General features: G+C 43.3%; 2 protein-coding genes across 3 annotated transcripts; one reads left to right on the forward strand and one right to left on the reverse strand.

Moving 5' to 3' along the window:
* Window positions 1-242: 242 nt before the first annotated feature.
* On the reverse strand, window positions 243-21,433 carry rnf207a (ring finger protein 207a). Of its 2 annotated transcripts, none has more exons than XM_069711263.1 (18): window positions 21,417-21,433; window positions 20,770-20,960; window positions 16,208-16,340; window positions 15,443-15,587; window positions 15,065-15,146; window positions 14,893-14,968; window positions 14,272-14,397; window positions 12,785-12,831; window positions 11,379-11,451; window positions 10,265-10,333; window positions 9,738-9,806; window positions 8,026-8,132; window positions 5,268-5,445; window positions 4,538-4,723; window positions 4,308-4,359; window positions 4,097-4,214; window positions 3,216-3,308; window positions 243-2,629 (listed from the first exon to the last, which is right to left on the reverse strand). In XM_069711263.1, exons 2-18 carry the CDS (start codon window positions 20,958-20,960, stop codon window positions 2,479-2,481), a joined length of 1,896 nt encoding a protein of 631 aa, XP_069567364.1. In that variant the 5' UTR covers window positions 21,417-21,433; the 3' UTR covers window positions 243-2,478. The 2 variants fall into 2 exon arrangements, with proteins under 2 accessions (XP_069567364.1, XP_069567363.1); XM_069711262.1 differs by lacking the exon at window positions 21,417-21,433 and adding an exon at window positions 21,254-21,388.
* On the forward strand, window positions 17,518-19,155 carry zpr1 (ZPR1 zinc finger). Its single transcript, XM_069711264.1, has one exon. It carries the CDS (start codon window positions 17,518-17,520, stop codon window positions 18,859-18,861), a length of 1,344 nt encoding a protein of 447 aa, XP_069567365.1. The 3' UTR covers window positions 18,862-19,155.
* Window positions 21,434-21,713: the final 280 nt, after the last annotated feature.

Raw genomic sequence — 21,713 nt, forward strand, 5'->3', positions numbered from 1 at the left:
AAGTGAATACATGTATTTCCTAAAATGTCAAACTCTTCCTTTAAAATCATCATGGGACTGGAAATGATTAAATGTAACCTACCTGTTATTTATTTGGTTCGTCCCAGGAGAAAAAGACTTTCAATAAATGTTACTCAGATTCTGCACTAACATTGAATTTTGGTTCTATTATCAATTAGTCTTTTGTACCTTTTTCCTTTGAATTTAATAATGCATCCATCTTGTTGAAAAAGAGAAGATTTGTTAATCCTTTGTAAAAGAACCCCCGCGCTCTCGTATGATTTTATATCTGCAATCCACGATTAAAATAAAATTAAAAATCAATTAACCTGTGAATGTCTTCAGCCAGGAAATCTTTGGCGCTAATTAGATTTCTGTACTCTCACATGTGTGGATTCCTTATTCGGCATAATTAAGACTTTAACTTGTATTTCCATTCTCATTATACAACCATGTGGTTTCATCCTTAATCTGCTGTATTTGCTTTAATTGTATTCATCTTAATGTCAAACTCTTTTATTTCTTCAGTGACCCAATTTTTCCATGGAGATCATTAAACTTTCATTTTTATCTTATCTTTCTCTTCTAACTTTAATGTTGTTTTTTAAATTACGAAATGATTAGGATTTGAGAGTTGAAAAAAATGGAGCTGTGAAAGCAGAGTTTCTTCTTCAGCTGTTGCTTACATGCTGCAAAATAAAGCGGCGCAAAGGTGAGTCGAGCTTTTATAGAAATGAGAACTATATCTTTTTGAACTTTACATCCATCCATGGAGGCTTCTTAAAAAATGTTTTTTTTTGTTTTTTTTCATGGGGTGAAATAAGTTTTATTTCCCCGGTGCACACAGTAGGTGAGGCAACGCGGCAGAGACTCAGAGAGCGAGAGAGAATAATGAACAGTGAACATGAGCCCGGTGGTTCGATGGGTGCACATGATGAATGACCATGGGGAGGGAGTACAGGACCAGAGCAGAAGCACAGTCATTTGTTACTCTGCTGTCACAAATGTATTTTTAATGAATCTGCACCTCTGACTCCTCTGCAGAGCACGACTGTTCCTTAAGGCCACCATGACCCCGATATTTCCCGCGAAGTGGCGCCTCGGAACAAAAACCCACTTCAGCTCTGGCTGTGAAATGTAAATAACCTTCTCCTTCTGTTTGCCGAAGCCATCAGTCTCTCCTCATTACCGTCTGTACCTGTGCGGAGGGAAAGGGGGCCATCCCTTTTTTCTGTGCCGGTAGCAGGTGGGGAGTTTTCACCTTGAATTACTCCTCTGTGCTTAAGCTCTGTTTCTCAAACATGTTCTTTTTCTTGGCAGAAGAAAAAAAGAAATAAAAAACAACAATCTCTTACACTCTGCAACCTCCTGATATTATTTAAAATGCAAATTCCTCTGGAGATATATGGCAGCTCCTCTGGATCACCCTGCCTTTGCAGTAGAGGGTAAAAACATTTTTGTCAGTTTTAACATGGGATCTGTTTAAAATACCAACATGGTTAATTAGGAGATAAAAGGAGAAGGGAAGTAAAAGAGAGGAGCGTTTCCCACCGCGGGCTGCTGACACTGACGTGGGGTGAAGTCGAGAAGAAGAATATATTTCACGCAGCAGTACATGATGCCCGGGATATTTGAGATGAGTACAGTGTCTGCAAAGCTAGCAGGGGATGGAGGTTAAAGCGAGGCCGGTAACATTGACGCACCTCTGCAATCCCAGCTTTCCCACTTTTTTGCATGAAGAAGTAAAAAAAGGAAACCTGCAGGGGGAGGAAAAAAAAAAAAAAAAAAAAAAAAAAAGACATACTGCAGACACCATCCTGTAATAGACTGCCTCATTTCAGAGGACACTGATGCATGAGACGTTGCACATGACACACATCAACACTTGACCTCTGCTGACACCCACAACGACACACACATCAGTGGCTCTTCCGTGTTCCATCTGTGCTGTCACACCTGGTTTACCAATGATCTGGGGGAGTCGGACCCGGGCGGTCATCCATCATCAGCCTCTGAAACGGGGGTTTTATGCAAATAGTAGATATCGCAAAAAGCAATTCCACACACGCTGTAAAAAAAGAAAAGAAAAGCAAGTGTGATAATTCACACTCTCGGCATACTTATCACTTTAAAAGCCCAAAACACAAACAAAGCAGCCAAAAGGCAACCCGGAGACGTCAGATATTACTCTGTGTTTTCTCGATAAAGGCAGTCCACGGCTCTGAAATAACACCACAGTAGTTCTTTATGATGTCGTTATCTTTGTCCTCTTTGCACGAGGAGCGTGTCCACACCGGGCTCCGACAGCTGGGAGCCTTTCGGCCTCCACGTACGTCCAGTTAGTGTCAAATTTCGAGGGGGCTCACCTCCGCAGCGGTTGACAGCTGCACCCGCTGCTGAGAAAATGTTTGGTAGCTGAAGGAAGTCACACACCATCCCGGGCTCGTTACGGCCGACTTAAGGCTGCACATGCGGTGTTTATGAAGGCGTCTCGTTGTTGCCGGACGTCTCCGCGGAGACCCGCTGCCTGCCGGGACGATTGGTCTTGACAGAGCTCTCTCCCGACTCGAGCATCAGGAGGCGGATGTTCTTGTCTGCGTCCGGGTCGGCGACACACGTCTGGTCGTCACTGTCAACGAGAATGAACGAGGAGCTTCACTCCAAATGCCAACACACGGACACGCCATTTTATATTCACGCTGAAGAATACGAAAACCGGACCAGCTGACAGTCGTAACTTTTAGGGTCATCATTATCAGAAATGTTTATCATTGCTTGTTTTTTATTTTTAATAACCAGCCGCTGTGGTTTATTCGATACAGAATGTGTGATCGCTGTGGGGAAACAAGACTTGTCAGTAGAGAACATAAATAATTCACAAACTGTAGATTTACTACTTTTCTTCTTCCCAGACTCTGCAAATAAAATGAGTCACAAAAAGGTTTCCTGCCAAAAATACAACACTTAAAACTTTTTATTATTATTATCAGCCCGGAAGAAATCTTTAGAGATTTAAGAAATTGTACTAAAAAGTGAATTCCTTAAATCATGATATAATGGAAAATATAATATATAACAGACTCATTTTGATCTCTTGCTCAAATCCCCAAATAAACAAATTCTTGTATGCGCTTCGATGTTTATTTGGCTGAAAGTTTCTGCTTAACCTATATTTGAAAAATATAGAAAATCTACAGTAAAGCACATCTCATTACCTTTCCTGACTCTCGTTTGCTATCGTGCTGTCTTCATAGATTTTCAGCATCGTTTCTGTGCGGTCATCGAGGTGCTCTTTCGGCTCCTGAAGCCTAAAACGTAAATAATATCATTATCAGCAAATATCAGACAATGAAAAAAACTCGCGTAACACAGTGTGTTAGTCCGTCTGTTGGTTCCCACTGAAGAGCTTTAAAAATGGGGCACAAATATGCAGCCTTGTGGAAATGTAGTGACGATGAGGGTGCGCTTGTTGGTGCACCGTGAACTGGGAATATGTTCACGGTTCAAAGGCACAGACGTGCATTTTGTATTCTGTTCAAACCTTTATGTTTTAGGAAAGTGTACGTTGCTGTACGTTTAAAGAAAGCCACTATTTATTTTGGTTGACCTCTCTTGCATCTGTGTTTTGGTGTAGTTACATTGGAAAAATATGTTGTATTATTTCCCTTATGTTGTAGCAATGTTATATTTTGAATATAAAAATTGAATGTGATGCTATTAGAGGGCCTTATTTTTTTGCTGCACATTAATGCAAACTTGGTGCTGTAGTGAGTATCGTGCATGTAAAATTCAACTCAGATAAACTTCTATGTTAGCCTGTGAAACAATGGGGCTCACTGATGTGTCAACCGAAGTTAGAGGTCAACTTTAAAAGGAAAACAATGAAGCTTTAAAAGCAGGAAACAGCTGAAAAATCAATAAAAGACTAGAAATGCTACTTTTATCTGTCCCGAGGCGACGCACACACCCTCGTAATTCATGAAGTGGTATTTCGCATCAAAGCTGAGGCGAGGGGGAGCTTCTGTTTTCTCCTCAGTGTCATCGGTCACCACGTACAGCTGGACAGATGGACTAAATACTGCTCAGAATACAACACCTGGGCTCGAGTCGCTCTTTGACTTTGGCGATGGACAGGATGTAGGGGCTGATCTGTCTGGCGATGGTGGTGAGGTAAGAGTTCTCCTGCTTCAGCTGCATCAGGTCATGAAGCTGGGCTGGAGACGGTAAACAACAACAACAAAAATGGAGCGATCAAAAAAACATGAGCATCAAACGTGAATTTGATTTGACGCGGTTTGGAGACAGACCTTCGTAGATCTCCTGCTCGTTGGTGACCCTCTGAAAAGTCTCATCCCAGATCTGTGAAGAAAACGTGCTGAGTCAGCGGTCGACTTTTCCCTCTGTCTGCATTCCTAGTAGTCTAAATTTGTTACAGCGAGTTAAAAACTAGCCCGTTAGTGTGCAGCTAGGAGTACAAACGTCGAAAACTTTTTCTTCCGGCGGAGGTAGGTGCATACTAAATAACAACCTGACGCACCTCTTCAAACATGACTCTCACGGTCTCCACGGTGGAGTACTGGGAGGTTATCTGGCTGTCGACGTGCAGCGACCTGTCCAGGATCTCGCCCATCTTATCTGTGTTGATGATGGAGTGGTGCTTGGTCAGATCTCTGTGCAGCTCCTGGACCTGGTCCTTCAGATTCTGAATCTCTGTGTGGAGAGTCTATAAAACACACAAACACACACACACACACACACCCTCTCACATATATATATGCAACGTATAAAACAGATCCTTCAAGATGATGGGTGTACAGATGCCAGGTGCATCTGAGCAGAAAAATTCTTGTTGCACACTAGAACACGAGCTCCTGAAGGAATTGATGCTGCTGCCTGCTCGCTCTTTTACTTTGAGGGCTCCTCGTCTACTTTTGTGCATCCCAAGAAAAGTTGCTGCAGCCGTTTCAACCAACATACATCCAAATTCAGCTGTTTTGAAAACATGACTGTAAAACTATAACAATCCTATTTTAAAACATACAATATGTTTTTAATATCTTTTCTCTTCTACTGACTCTGAATGCAAATCAAAAACAACCAAGAATCTCTTTATCTGTAAGCTTCTATAATAACAGGGAGAAGAAAAAAAAAGCACCTTTAAACTTGTTCGTTGCAGATGTATTTTAATTTAATTTTGATTTAATCATAGTTGCCAGAAATGTGAGTGTAAATCCACAGCGCCGCCCCGGTCTCCCCGCTTCGCTCACCCTGTAGCTGTTCTCGTAGTTGCGGCAGTGCTCGGTGAAGGGCGTCTCCCTGCCCTCGGCCAGGAGGACCTTGGTGCAGATGTTGCGGTGAGACGTGGGCCTTCGCCCGAACGCCGAGCCCAGCGGCATCTCGCAGAGAGACGGGGAGCGGCACGTCACGGAGAGAGGGGACTGGAGCCTGAAAAGAGGGGACAAACATCATAAACATCCTTCTCTTCTCATTAATACGTTTACACTTCCCACCCTTTATGCTTTTCTGCTATAATTGATTTACTTTTGTTCAATAAATGATCTTATATGATCTTTAGAAACTGTGGATTTTCCATTTTAAGGCCATAAAAGCCAGACTGACATTATTTTCCATCAATAACACTCACCTCTAAATTTACCTCGAGTGAAATCTCTGTCTGTTAAACCACAGGAGGGCTATAACTTCCCCTTTATTGACATTATGAGCCAATAAGATCATTGCTGGGGTAAACAGCAATGATTTATAAGGCTTTATAAGGCCTCTTCTCTGCTTTACAAAATTATACAGAGGAACCCAACAATTCGCACATTAGCCAGGAGGGAAAAATGTCCAACAGAGGGAAAGAAAAACTCCCTTTTAACAGGAAGAAAAACTTCCTCCAGAACCGGGCTCGGAGGTGGGCGGCCATCTCTATTAAAGGGTGAGTCTAAAATGCTTCATACCTATGATTAACTTTTATTTCTATATTTTCTTTTTCACTATAAAATACAACTTAAATGTAAACTTTTAGACAAAACTGTTGCAGATAATTTCCCGTGTTCATATTTAAAACCAATTTGTAAAACTGGGGCAGGAGATGTTTAATTCTCACTCTTCAACATGTGTCGGAAGTAAATCGACAGACTTGACTCAAAACACCAACCTCTCATCACCATCACCGTCTCCGTGACTGCACATCTCACAGTCGCACAACTAGATAATCTTACATTTATGTGGATTCAGGTAGACACACACAGTCCTGGCTTCATGCCCAACATAAGCAGAACTGCCTGAGAGCTATTTTGCACCGCCTCAGGGGTTGATGTGTCCCTCTCACGTTTCCACACAAGTGTTTTCCCTCCGAGCATCAAGTCTGCGTCCCAACACAGACTCCGACGGCCCCAAAGCAGCAGCATCATGAAAGAACACGCCTGTGCCACTTTACTTCATCTTCTGTTGTGTTGAATTACGACGAAGATGGGGGAGAGCCAGCTGGGCCGCCAGATGCATTAACGTCTGCGGGGGAGAAGCTCTCAGACAGCAAACGAAGATGTATCAGAGACACGACGCGTTCAGTCGCGCTGAGCAACAGGATACGCCATGTGGGTGGTATTCTGAACTACCATATGGTGAGTAAAGCATCTCTTATTCCGACTGTGATGTGAAGTATGAAGTGAAGTTCAAAAAATGTTGAGTCAAGCACCTTGTGTTTCATCTTACAGAGTCAAAGGCTTCAGTGGAATTCAACCAATGAGGCCAAAAAAAAAAAGAGGGGCTAAGACTCTACATCTGATCCGATTCAGTTCATGCAACAAAGTTATAACTATTTATATCCAGCCGATTGATATAAATGCATCTTAAGGTTCCGCTGCAAGTTACCATTCGTGTCACATAATCAAAACAAAATCGCAATATCCAAACAGTCATAAAATCCATATAAATGTACCTGGGATCTGGTAGGCTCTTCCTCCTGCCTTCCTGTTCAGAGCTGATGCAACAGCTACCCAGTCTAAAGCATATATCCCTCTCACTCTGCCACACGCATGTCATCCTCAGGCAGATCCAGCCTCTGTCCTCCCAGCAGTGACGCCAGTTCAAAGCAGCACAGCAGTGACATCAGCGGCCTGGAACAGTGTTGGCCCGTGTGCCAACTTCCAGATGAATCCTCGAGAGTTCTGTGAAATTACGATAAAAATAGTGCCAGCCGGCCGGCCTCCCCGGCCACCCGTCCCTGCCCACTCTGCATCTTGCACTGGCAGGGCGTCGAACAAAGTTGGAAAGGAGAGTTGTCAGTATGTTGGCATTAGTGGGTGAGCTTAAGGACCTGCGAATAGTTGGGAGACACTGATGTCGTCGGGGGAGTTTGCGTACGTGGAGAGAGGGATGTGCAGCACAGCAAAAGAGGACACAAAACTAAAGGGAAGTGTGTTCAAATATAGTCTGTGTTTACTGTTGATTTAAAATAATTCAAAAATGAATCAATAGAGTCAAAAGACGATACAATATGTTGTAAAAAATAGTCTCCAATAACGCAACGCTTGATTGGATATGACCTGAATAAAATGACCTCGCGGGGCCACTCACCCCTTCTCCTAAATGTTTTGTGGCCACAGCAGCAGCACCAGTGCTTTCTAAAACGGGACGCCCCCACCCCCCCCCCCCCCACCCCTCCGAAAGCAACAAGGTGAGTTACGTAAACATACCAGCGCACAGAGCTTACAGACGACAGAATAACTGCCATAGTGGGACTCAGCATGGCGCCTCCTTTCCTCTCGCTGCAGCTCGTCTGTACTTGCAAACCATTTGTGGGGGATTTTGAATTTGGATGCTTCACGAGTGTGAAATTTCCTGCCCAGACTTTTTTTTTTTTTTCTTTTTCGGAAGAATCCCAAAGATGCCATGGAGATTTTCAGGCGCATTGTAAAATATAAACTTAGCGGAAGGGATCATTTAGTGATCACAGTCAAATGTCATCTGTTGGTGGGTGGGTGGGTGGAGGGGCAGTGTTGCTGAGGTAACCGATCTTACCTTGTTGCAACACATGTGGAGCCGATGACAGAAGGAGGGCAGCGCTGTCCGATCTGCAGCAGAGGCTCCAGGCAGCGGGCAAACTCACTTCTGTACTCTGTGTTGATCTATCAGAGGGATAAAGTCAGATAGACTTACACTGATTTAAATAGAATACTTCACTATCCAAAAGTATAAAGAACAAAGAAAATACTAAAAGATTTTTAAAAATAAATTGAAATGCAAGTGTGCAAATAGTGCAACCATACCACCTGTGTCCCAAATACCAAAACACTCTTCTGATTTTTTTAAGATTAAGTTATATCTAAAGACAAAACAGTTTTCTTAGTCATCCTTTTATGTGATAAATCTGACTTATACGATTGTTTTGTCGGATTCAAAATGATGTAAATCACCAGATCTCAACCGAGATGATCAACGATTGAAGTTTTTGGTATAAAATGACAGAAAGGAACCTCAAACATAATCAACGCTCCCAAAAAGAAAAAAAAAAAAGGTTTTAGCACCGTGCAAACTGTGCAGAAGATAACTGAAGCTTTCCTGGTAGCTTGTAATGATCTTATGGTGCCTTCATGAGCAACTGGGAATTGGGAAACTTCTGACCTCCAAGTGGGAAAATACCACTGAGCGCCTGTCCAATTAGGAACATCCCACGAGGATGGTGGGACGAGAAGAGAAGAGGGTTTGACGTCACTCGACATGGCAGCGTTTGTGGTGAAAGGAAGAAATGTACTTGCTCTGAGGACAAGGTGAGCCTCTGTGAGCCGAGCCTGCCCAGCTGGTTCTGTTAAACGTCAGTAGCCTATATCAGAACGTGTAGGAATGTTGAGTAGAAATACTACTGGCCTCCGGAGCTCTGTTTCGTCCCTGTGTTGGTTTAAAAGTAATTACAAACGACGAGGCTGTTTGTCACTTTTCTGCATTGACAGCAGAACCAGAGCACATTTTGGGGTGGCTGCCATGTTTCCTCTCAACTCAGAAGTGGGACGTTTCCAAATAGGAACTTTCCCAATTCCCATCTGCCACAATGTGTTGTGATCTTTTTACTTCCTAGTTAGTTGTACATTTTGATAAAAAAAAAAAAAAAAAAAAAGTAATGTGACTGAAATGTGGTGTTGTAAGCGGCACTGACTGCATCAACACACACAAGGTATTTGGACAAAATAATGTGAACACAGTCAATTTAATAGTTTTTCACTGGAGCTTGATGAAGTTGGTGTTTAATTGTTTGAGGACCTTTAGATTTGTAATTATTCAGTCAAACTACTGATCTCAAAGTAAGGAATTATTTTTCAAGCTATAGAATTAAAAATAGTTTTTGCTGGCTGTTATGGATTTCAGTTTTCCTTTTAAACTACGTGATATATATGTATTTGTATGTTCTGTAATAGTTTCCATTCATTTCTGCTGTATCTTCTGTGCCTCGCTGTGGTTTCTTTTTCTCCTTTTACATGTGTTGTTTCTCTTTTCTGTGAATGTCAAGGAGCTGCAGATGAAATGTGGTGCGCCTGATAAACTTGTCAATAAAGTGCCCATTAGGAGGCGCTGAACCTTTTTACAGGAAGAAAATGGTTACAGCCACAGAAGAAAAAAAAAAAAAAGGTTTGCGGCTGCATTTGGGAACGAGTGAAACAACTAATCAACACACTGCAGTGGATTTCAATCCAAATGAAACTTCTTTTTTTTTTTCCAGCTGCTGCTGCTGCACTCACTTTGCTGCTCTGCACAGGTCTCAGTCGATGAGGCAGCTTTACAATCTTCCTCAGCCGCTCCATGAGTTGCTGTGTAAGCAAGAACATTCTGGCGTGATTCAGTGACCTGTTTCACCTCCCCGAGACATTACCGACGGCCTCCATTTAAAAAAACAATTCAGTCCAGTTATACTGTAACTTTTCTCTTGCCAAGAGAACTTCCTCAGGAAAATATGGATCTCTTCGTGTACACACAGTAGACAGGGTTGTTTGGAGAAGTTTACATATCCTAATATCTCATGTATCGCACTTTCATTTAAATCATTAAATTCTCTTTTCTTAATGTCTGCTATTGATTTGTCCAACTGAGTGTTTTCTCGGTAAGACTTTTTTCTTGTGTTTCTCCTCTCTTACCTAATCACTCCGTCTTGTACTGCAGCTCTGCCACTCTTTATTAATAGTTAATGACATACTCATGAAATGCAATTATAGTAAACACAGTTAATAGTTTATGCTCCTACAGTTGTTGTTGTTGTTGTTGTACTCACGTAGCCCATATCCAAAAACTCAAACTTGTTGGCTGAGCTGAGGAAGGCCGAACAGGTGACAAGGTGGACCTGAAAACATCAGAGGTTAAAGGTTAAAGGTCAAACAAACTGGGACTGAAAATATCAGACGCTCACAGACTGCAGACGGTGTTATCCAACAACAAAATTAGACTTTACAAAAACATATCCTCAGCTTATAAAACACAATAAATTGGGAAGGGTTAATGGTGCGTTTATAAAGCAACTGGGAAGTGGGAAAGTTGTGAACTCGGAGGGGGAGGAAAACACCTGAACGGTTGTCGAACTGTGAGGTTTTTGAGAGTCGGTCTGACGTCACTCGTCACGTCAACGTTTGTGGCGAAAGGATGAGATACACCTGCTCAGCGCAAAAATAAGTCACTTCCTGGTTAATTTAGGTCGTACTAATTAAATCAAGGTATTGTGCAATTAAACAATGCAAATTACTCGACTAATTAATTTATTGACAGATGACCGTTGTTGCCGTTAGCTGGCTGTTTTAAAAGTTATCTGCTAAAAAACGACATATAAAAATGTGGCGTACAAATAAGAAAGATCTTCCGAACTCTATTTCAGCCGTGTGATGATTTATATGGGTGATGACGAGGTCATGTTTCTGTACTCAGACAGCAGGTAGAACAGATTTCATGGGGGCTGCCATGTGTCCTCTCTGTTGCTGTCATGTGAACGCTCTCAACCGGGAAGTAGGAGATCAGCAAATGGGAAATTTCACACTTCCCAGCTGCCTGAACGCACCATAAAGCTGCGGTTCATTCCGTGACCCCACAGATTTATCTCGTGGCCCTTTGGAGGTCCTTGACCCTTAGGTTGGGAACCACAGGAAAAACATTACCCGATAGTGGCTAAACGTAAGCACAGCTTTAAAATGTGACTTACGTACTTTAAGTTTCTTGAGAATATTTTCTACTTTTACAAAAGTGTGATTTTTAAATACAGTATTTTTACAATCTTGTATTTATATACAAGTATTTATACTCTCACTTAAGTAAAAAAAAAATCGGAGTGATTTCTACTAGGTTGTGTATTTTATTATCCAGCAGCAGGGGTTTAGTTGGTACTCTCCACTTGACTCTACCTGCAGGGTTGGCAGCAGGGCTGTAAGGTGTGACAGTTGCTCCTTCAGCGCTTTCTCCTTCTCCTCGTGTTGACTGCAAACAACACAGAGTGTGTAAGACAACACCTTCACATTCATGCCCGCCACAATACACAGAGGATTCAGATCAGGAGGTGTGACCACAAACAAAATACTCCATCTTTCCAGAAGCTAATCTATCTGTCTTCTCTCGTAACGAACACAAAGGCACGGACGCAAAGCCCGACATAAATAGCCTTTAACACCCTTCCGGGAAGAAAGCCACTGGGCGGCTTCCAGGCAACGGAGTAGAGGGAGACAGATAGATAGATAGAGAGAGAGAGATGGAGGACACTGGCCACACAAAAAAAAAAAATCTCATTAAAGATCCCCACAGAGTGCAACCCGACACACTCGCTCACTCACATACACAAAATTGGTCTCATTCAATCACGTACACGTTCGCATAGAGCGCGCGCCGAAGAGGGAAAAACGCTCGGAAAGGGTGGTCAGACTTTTTCCTTTTTGCAGACAGATAAAACCCAAATGTTGTCAGTTAATCTTTGAATACCGATTAGTCATTTATCTCCCATGAATTTTAACTGATGTGCAGTCATTTGTACTTGTGTACCTATTAGTTGTAAACCTCGGATGACACGAAATCAAACTTTTATGGATTCCCGTTTCAGATCTATTTGAATTATTTTAGTGCTCGGTACTTTACTGGATGCTAAATTAATGGTTTGGGAAGCTGTTGTTATCCTGGTTTTACATTTTCATCACATTAAAGTTGTGTTTCTGCACAGAAAAAGCAGCTACAGAGGTCCATTATGGCAGGCTGCCATAAACGAAAACGAGATCTTATTCTCTGGACAGTGTGCTGCATTGAAAAAGGCTTGATGACATATTAATGGGGAGTGCAAGAGATACAAGATGCTCATTTTTCAGTCGTCGTCCCCCGATGGTAATAAATCTGCTGTTTTCATGGGAAATGGAAGAAATCTATAGACTGCTTCCAGTTTTTCTCACAGCAGTTGCTGATATGGACTTGAATAAGATTACATATTGTATATTTGTATACAACACTTTTCAGTTGGATGCATTTTCATTGATTGGATGCAGACATTGGTTTGAAAACCATAATCCTATTGAAGAGGTTTTAATTCAGCACCGTGCTTTGTTCAAATGAAAATCACCCCAGAAAACGTGTTTGGTGCCGGCAGAGAGATTATTCCAGATGCTATTCATCACCCGGAGTACAATGCAGCCCAGTACAATAGGAAAAGGTTTTAAGTCACCCGGTGACAGCAGGAGAATAGAATTTAATTTAGTAAATATTATGACACAAACATTATGGCACAATATAAGTGCATTTGCATACAGGAACTGTTCATGTTTTCTTCTTTTACCTCTGAGCGGCTTTCAGCAGGATCTTCTTCCTCTCTGCTAGTTTTTCCTGTCAGATGAAAACAGAGAAAACATCCCCTTTTATTTCTCACACTGCTGTGAAAATGGCTTTGGGCTCTCTAATACTTAATGAATTTTAAAGATTGTGACACACACACACACACACACACACAAAAAGACCAACTGCTCTCTGGTAAAATACACTCTTCTCTCACAATTAGGTTAACAGAGACATCCAGTGGCCGAGCAGTGCTAATGGTGTCAGAGGGGGGGCAGAGGAACTGCTCGTTACTTTCAGACAGAGATAAAAAAAAAAAAGTGTTTGAATCTCATTTCTTTGTGAAATAAGAGTCATTCAGTTTGTCCACGTCTCTGCAGCTGATTTTAAGTCTGATGTACTAAATCTAGTCATCATCGTCATCATCGGCAGCAGCACAAAGTCCAAAATGTATTTGCAAATGCTGCTTCACTTCATCTGATTGAAACCTGTGATGATGTTAATTCTTGTTATATTGTAAATATTAGAAGGAGCATATTTTAACGCTCATCTCATGTATGTTGCTGCTAGAAACCGGCACCTGTGAGAAGTAACAGCTGAATCTCATGCTGTGTTCCAAATGGTGTACTTGTGTAATAACACTCAGTATTTTGAGTGCATGAGTGCGTTCACGCTGTCAAGTACAGAAACGCTGGACACTTTCCACCCTAAACGGTCACCATCTTGGCTACGACGAGGAGGCCAAAAGTATTTTTATATTAAGGTGATTTTTTTTTTTTTTTCCACTGCTGCTGCTGGACAGAAGAATCAGTGTGTTGAGTGTGTTAAACAGAGGACCCCAAAAACGCATCAATTTCTGGGTAAAGTACTTAATATTTGGTGGTGGGGGGGGGGTGGGGGATGGTGGGGGGTGGATCTGAAGCAATCTGATTGGTAACCTGACGATACTACGTCTCGCCCACCGATAGCCGTAAACCTGACTGCACTATAGACCTGTCAATCAAACAGACACGCCCACAAAAACACAGCTTTTTGAGGCTTGTTTTATAATTAATGACGGGATTATTTTCAGATGGACCGCCAGAAAACTAATAAGAAGGATCAACTTTAGCTAAAAACACGAGATAACTCGTGGAGAAATTTTATTGACTTCATATTTTATGAGACTAGTTGAATGGGAGTCTGTGGAGCTAGAGGCTTTTTGGAGCCGACCTCTAGTGGCACTCGATGGTATTGCAGCTTAAGGTGCTTCTGCATCGGCCTCATTGTTCGGACCCAAAAGCTACGTCCACTTTTATATAGTCATTGGTCATCTTAGAGACTATCAGCCTCTACTGTATGTACAGGTGGAGTACTTTTAAACATTATGACAGGGATTGAAACATTGTCCATTGTCCATGCATTTGCACTCCAGTCTTTGAATAATGTTGGTGAGGGGGACAGAAAACAACAGTTAAAGGGAAATCTTTCACAACCAGCTCATTATATAACCTGCAAACTGTTGAACAGACTGCAGATCGCATTCTCCTCTTCCTCCACATTCAGACACACTTCGCCTATCATCGCTCTCAGCAGAAGGATTGCCTCTCCAGTCGAAGTTTGCAGCTCCTTCACCACCTACACAGAGCAGACTCACTGTTAAGTAAAGGCCACTTCGGGCTCCTGAACGGTCATCACAGGCTTTTCAAGAACTTTGGGCTCAGAGAACGCTGAAAAGTAATTAAGGTTAAGGGTGCTTGACTGTGCAAATATGCCCATTAAAGCTCGTTGAAATTGTTATAATGTGGTGCTTAGCTTTTAGTAAGAGCACCGAAAACAGAACAACCAAACCCACCAGTTGTTTTTATGAATATGTAATAATTTTGTTGCTCTAAAATGATATGAATAATCAGGGTTACAGCAGTCCAAGCTGTTCTTGGTAAGAGGAAAACATGAGCTGTGAAGTTCGAGCAGAAATTCTAATTTCATTGTGATGAGCTAAATAAACTCTGTGTGCACCTGCACCACATCGCACAATATCATCACCACTGCTGAGTTCTTGAATTATTTATGATGACAAATTCTTTTCTTTTTTATGCCTTCATTGTCATAAATATGCAGATAAACACTCACCAGCACACCCTGGTCCAACATCTCACAACCCTGCATGTAAGCTGTTTCAATGTCAATGCAGTGAGTCCGACTCTCCCTGTACAAAACAAAAAACAATTCAAATTTAACAGGGAGGAGAGAAGAGAAGAGAACTTCTGACACTCGTACATTTCTGTGTTTTGGATTCACTCACACTTGCATGTCTCTGAAGCATTTGATGCAAAGCATGGACTTATTCTGTGTGGAGAACAGGATGTAGGGCTCCTCGTGGAGCGCTGCGGAGGAGACACAGAGGCCTTTTAACTTCAATCCACAAGAGTGTCGGAGTTTAAAGTATTCTGTTATTCAGATAAGCAGCTCTGTGACAAACAGGGTTCAGAATACAAACACGGGCTGGCTGATAAAATAAAGATACTTCACTTGTATTGGCTGAAGTTTAGCATGAAGTGTTGACAGGATATTCAAAGCCGAGCACAGGAAGGGACTTCGCTTCTTGTAAGCAACATGCGCTGCCGTAATAAAGCCTTGTTAGGGACTAATTCTCCCGGACTAAATTCCAGGTGGCACTCACAGCAATTCCTGTGTTTGGCTTTGGTGCGTTTGGCCAGGGAAACGATCTCATGGTGGGAAAACATTCTGGCCTTGTGTGTCAGCTCCCTGCAGGCGGCACACAATGGCTGGCTGCAAGTGTTGCAGTAGTACATCACCCCTGTGTCCTAACAACAAAAAGGAAAAGAAAAGGCGACAACAAATGTCCGTTTGTATTGTTAAAAGATGCACACAAATTAAAAGAGAAAATACTGATGTCTCGCAGTGCCGGATTTGAATGTTGGGATAATTGAAATAGCTGCACAAGCTTCAACCAGGATAGCCTAATTTTTTTCAAAGATAAAAGCAGAATAATTTGAAAGATGCTAAAATTAAAGTTCAAAATCTATACATAGGGGGTTTAAAATGCTAAATTGAAAGTGAAAAATCATCAATAATCGAACACAAACACGTCTCCTACAGAAATATTGGAGCATTCTGATCCTCAAAGGCTTCACGTTCAACTGTTTTTCTTTTATGTCCTCTAACATCAAGCAATAAATCACTCACGAGCTCTCAGCAGACCTGACGTCTTGTTTAACATGATTTTTGAGATTTAAAGGCTTTTTCATTTCATAATTTTAAGTTACTGAAACTTTCTAGTTAAGGTTTCATATAACATATTCCAGTATCTATGATATTAACATGTCCGCTGAGGGCAGAACAATGCTTTTGAAAATGCATGCCCAACTTGTTGGTGACCTTTGCCCTAACAAATGTGAATTAATATGGGTCTGTCACTTTATACCTTTTTGTTACTTTCCTGGTCACAGTTGGCGCACTGCACCGTCCCCTCAGCGTCTGCATTGTTGTCGACAAGAAACCTCAGGAGACGGTCCTCTGGTGGGAGGGCGTTGTTTCCTTTCACTATGGATGAGTATCTGTGGCAAAGACACACAATTCAAGCTGCATGAGCTGATAAAAAAAAAAAAAAATGAGGTGAAAAGAACAATAATGGACGGGAAAGCCCTAAGAACTTATTTTTCAGAGAAGGAAACATCTTGTGCTTCGTAGTCAAGTTTCTTCTGATTAAGAATATTTACACGTATTTTAAAGATGAGTTCATAAAAGAGAGATCACTTTTCCGAAAATTCTTGAATAACTCAGAAATACTGAGAGCAAGGTTTTTAAAAATGGAGGATGAGCCGCCGCAGGAGAAAGAGTTCACTCAGAGCTTCCAGCGACTCAACCGACAGTCTGGTTAACTCAACAGGTGAAAGATTCTCCTTCACCAAGGTTGAATGGTTCAGATTCCACCTTGTTCTGTTGATGGCGATTCAACTTTTAGTGAAGTTGAAACGTTTGGAGAAATTGAAAAAGTTTTGCATACACTACACATTACAGGAAGATATTTAATATCACTGCAGACCCCCTTGAAAACATATATATCTACTATCCAAAGAATGTCTGCGACAATTTTGGTCGCATTTGAATTCATATTTGTGGACGGTGGAGTTACAGGTTGCAGTGAGTCAAAGACATGTCATAATGCAGAGCATCACCTGGGGAGATTGGTGTTGCGGTGGTTAGCACTACTGCCTCTCAGCAAGAAGGTCTGGGGTGCGAGCCCCCCTTTATCGTGACATTAAAAAAAAAAAAAGAATAATACTATAGCACGTCAGAGTATTTTTTGCACATCACAGTGTGATACACATGTCCACCGAATTTCGTGCATGGAGGTAAACGTAGCCGCCAGGGCATCTGTTTTAGACGCACCATCGCTGCTCGGGCCCTAATCATGGAAAAAAAAATAATTAAAAAGCAAAAAAAAAAAAAAAAAAAAAGGAGAATAAAAGTTGCATTTAGAACTAGTTTGTATTATTTTTGGGTGCAGTACCGGAACCATCCTGAGGCGGCAGCAGAGACGTCACGGACACCGCCTGTCGTCGAAGAAGAAGAAGAAGATCCGGAAGTGTGTCGTTAAACACGACAACCCAAACGCGTGCGACTCCGCGGTGGAAAGTCCTGTCAAGAAAACACCCGTGAACGGAAGGACGCCTGCGCGCCGTAAAAACAGTTTGTCCCGCCGAGGGAAGTTGCGTTTGTTCGACGTTGAAAATGTCTGTCATTTCAGAGGAAAACGTTCGCGGCGGGAGCGTTTTCAAGGATATCGGCGCCGCCGCCGAAGACGACGACGACTGGCAGCCGACGGAGATCGAGAGTATGTGCATGAACTGCCACCTGAACGGTACGACGCGCCTGCTCCTCACCAAAATACCGTTTTTTAAAGAAATCATCGTCAGCTCTTTCAGCTGCGATCACTGCGACTTCTCAAACACCGAGATCCAGTCCGCGGGTCGGATCCAAGAGGAAGGCGTCTGTTACACGCTGAGGGTCAAAACGAAGCTGGACCTGAACCGGGAGGTGGTGAAAGCGGACAGCGCGACCGCCAGGATCCCCGAGCTGGACTTCGAGATCCCCCCCTTCACCCAGAAAGGCTCCCTTTCCACCGTCGAGGGCCTTCTGGACCGGGCGGCCGCGGGGCTGGAGCAGGACCAGGCTGCCAGGCGAGCGGGTGACCCGGATGTGGCTGACAAAATAGATGAATTCATCCAGAAGCTGAATAAGTTAAGAGAGATGGGAGATGGATTCACCCTGGTGATCGAGGATCCGTCCGGGAACAGCTTCGTGGAAAATCCCGCTGCCCCTCTGAAGGACGAGGCCCTCTCGGTGTCCCGGTTCAAGCGGACGGTCCAGCAGGACACGCAGCTGGGACTGAGGGCCGACGACGACCTGGGAGAGGAGCCGGCGGCGGGCGACGACCTGGAGGCGATGAGGAACGAGGTCCTGGTCTTCGGCACCAACTGCCCCGAGTGCAACGCGCCAGCCTCGACCAACATGAAGCTGGTCCAGATCCCGCACTTCAAGGAGGTCATCATCATGGCCACCAACTGCGACAGCTGCGGCCACCGGACCAACGAGGTGAAATCGGGGGGAGCCACGGAGAAGCTCGGCACCAAGATCACCCTGCGGGTCACCGACCCTTCGGACATGACCCGGGACGTGCTCAAGTCGGAGACGTGCGGCGTCCTCATCCCAGAGCTGGAGTTCGAGCTGGGGATGGGGGCCCTGGGCGGGAAGTTCACCACTCTGGAGGGTCTGCTGAAGGACATCAAGGACCTGACCATCTCCAGAAACCCCTTCGTCTGCGGCGACAGCAGCACGACGGACCGAATGGAGAAGCTGCAGCAGTTTGGAGAGAAGCTGGACAAGATTGCAGCGGGAGAGATGGAGGTCAGCTTCGTCCTGGACGACCCGGCGGGGAACAGCTACGTGCAGAACGTGTACGCCCCGGATCCGGACCCGGAGATGACCATCGAGAAGTACACCCGCTCGTTCGAGCAGAACGAAGACCTCGGCCTGAATGACATGAAGACGGAGGGATATCAAGAGGAAAAGTGAACTGCCGGGAGCAGCTGGATGGACTGAACGAGTCGAGGATGTCTTTCCGTGAAGCCAGTGTCATTATATTGCTTCATATTGTGTTTTTTTTTTTTTTTTTTGGCCATTTTCATACTTTCTAAGTTAAAAAACAGTGACTGGTTGCTTCCATCAGTATATTAACCAGTTACAGGAATTCTAAGTTGTCCAAATGTTCATTGGAGATAAATATATATATATATATAAATATGAGCACTTGATTTGTATAATAACAACAGACGCTGTTGTCATTAAAGAGAAAATCCTTTCACTCCATTTATTGCATTCTTTTGACACGCCAGTAGATGGCGCCCCGTTATCTCTTGATTAAAAGGATTTGTTCTGTCGGTGGATCACACTGCGAGACAAATTAATCTTTTTATACACCTGTAAGCACGCCACCATCACAACAGTGTTCTCCTAATTGATAGTACAGCTCCGCTCTTCGATTTGGCGGACGGTGAAAGACGAGAAAAAAAGGCAAAGTGTGCAATTGCAAATAGATTTAAATACTAATCTTCAGCAGTAGAGCCAATTTACTGCAAAACATGAGTACTTCATGCAGGTTGCAGGCAGTCGGTGGCAACTAAGAACATCCTGTTGTCACAAAAAAAAAAAAAATCACTTTGTTAGTAAATTGAAAGGGAAACTAAAAATGTATAATAATAATTTCACAGAGCAGAAGGTGAGATGTTCAGTTTCGTTATTCTAACCAAACATTATACCAAAAATCTGAAAATATATACCGACAGAAACGGCAGCAGAAGAGTTTGAACCAGAAGTTTAACCAGGCCTCGGTAACGCAACGATTTTAAAAACACGAGCAGGTGTCGTATTGTTTTCTGTCGCGTTAATCACGTTCAGGTTCCTCCGCTCTCTGGTGTTGAAGGTTTTTTTTATCTAGTTTTCATAGCAACGGGGATCTGTTGTGTTCTACTAATAGCAGAGAAGTGAATTCCTAGATTACATGGTTCTTGAGTGAGCAGCTGTCAGCGTGGTGCTGATGGAAATAGTCGCTGGCAGGCAGCGGGCCTCTGTACGCTGAGCCCAGTGGCTTTCTGACCACGGGGAGATTTCCATACAAAAACAAGGATTGTCCAGCCCCCCCTCCCCGCCTCATTTCTCTGTTCTGTGATTAAAACCACTTTGTTGGTATTCTTTTGACTTACGCTGCTGACATTTAAATCCCTCAACACAGGTTGAGGCCAAACAGTAAGTGTGGCCTGATGTTCAGCCACACTTTAGTTTTCTTCTTTTAACTTTTTGAAGATGTCTGAAACTGAAATTTGATTGAACTTTTATCAGACGGAACAACGTTTGAGAAATATTCAGAAACATCCAAACTCATCAGCGTCTCTTGATTTGTCCACAGACAAGATGAATAAAAGATCTGAGTCATCCTCTACCTCAAACATCCCAGCTTTTTAACACTGCAGAGCTGAAGGTGACTGTAAACCACGAGTCGCTCCTTAATAAGGGATGAAATGGATTGGTGTCATGTGACTCATTTGATTGCCCCTAAGCTGCTAGCATTGCTGCCAAATACCAGTATGCGTTGTGTGCTGTGTGACTGGTTTTCACTGGAGCTTGCTGCCCCCCCCCTTTTTTTTTTTTTTTTTTTTTTTTTTTTTTTTTTTTTTTTTTGAGTGCTGAGGCCGAGGGGCTAAATAAGAGATGGGGATGACCCTGCAGCTGCTCCGACCATTCAGGCCGGCCCCCTGCTCACACCAGGCCATCGCCGGGTCCCAGCGAGACTTGAAACTCGCTGCTCTCTGAAACCAGCGGGATTCTCCTAAGATCTCCTGCGTGAACCAAACCAATCTACGAATCAAACCGACGCGGACCGAATCGTTTTGAGCGACGCTCGACTTCAAAGCGCCGTCTTCTTACCCACAGAGGGGGCAGCTGAGGCGGCCGTCGTTGATCCGACCTCGCAGGCAGCGGGCGCAGAAAATGTGGTAGCAGTCCAACAGGCACGGGCACTGGTACTGCTCGTGGCACAGGTGACACACCAGGGGGTGGACGTTGGCACAGTCCGCGTTGCACAGGTTCCCCACGTTGGTGAAGATTCCTCCCGCCATCTGAGGAGCGGGGCGCGTGAATAAGGACAAAAATGGGAGTGTTATTGGTGGGCTGACAAGTTTTTTTTTTTTTTTGAACCACCACACGCGCACAACAACAATAACAACCAAAAATAAAAAGAAAGCTTAAGTTACGCTGCGGCATTGAATTCGTTGAATTACAGCCTAAATATTGCAGTTGTTTTAAGAGAGGCTAAGCTGACTGGGATACAAAACACTTTGATCAAGAGAGTCGGATATTAATTGAAACAAACAACAGGAACTTTTTTTTTTTTTTTCTCTCTCTCTCTTACCTTGCCAGATATGTAAGAAGTGCCCTGGAAGTTCTGTGACCAATCACAATCCTCCGATCATAAATATATATAACATCAGATGCACCCTCGGCACCTAAATTGCATCCAGCTACTGTAAATGTAGTAGGCTTGTCTGTGGACTGTACGGAGAGCACTGTCTTACCTTTCAGTGGTGCTATCAGCTACCCCCAGCAGGAATGACAGCGATGCAGAAACTCTTCAATAGTAGGCCGACGGGGTCCGTCCGCCAGGCAGCTGACAGCACGCCACCTCATGCCAGCCCCCAAGTGCAAAAGGGACATTTAATATTGCTGTCCAGCACGGACTGCAAAAACAGTTGTCCTATTTCTAATGCCACACAGAGCACAGGAAGATGGAAATCAAAGCGTCGCAAACCACTGAATCTGCTGCAAAAACCTGACGCTAATAATGAAAGTTATATAAAGTTATCATCTTAATA

The sequence above is a fragment of the Brachyistius frenatus genome, unplaced genomic scaffold (assembly GCF_029030835.1).
Source record: "Brachyistius frenatus isolate BFR_SWC_R1_liver_20210118 unplaced genomic scaffold, ASM2903083v1 Contig_98, whole genome shotgun sequence".
Classification (NCBI taxonomy): domain Eukaryota; kingdom Metazoa; phylum Chordata; class Actinopteri; family Embiotocidae; genus Brachyistius; species Brachyistius frenatus.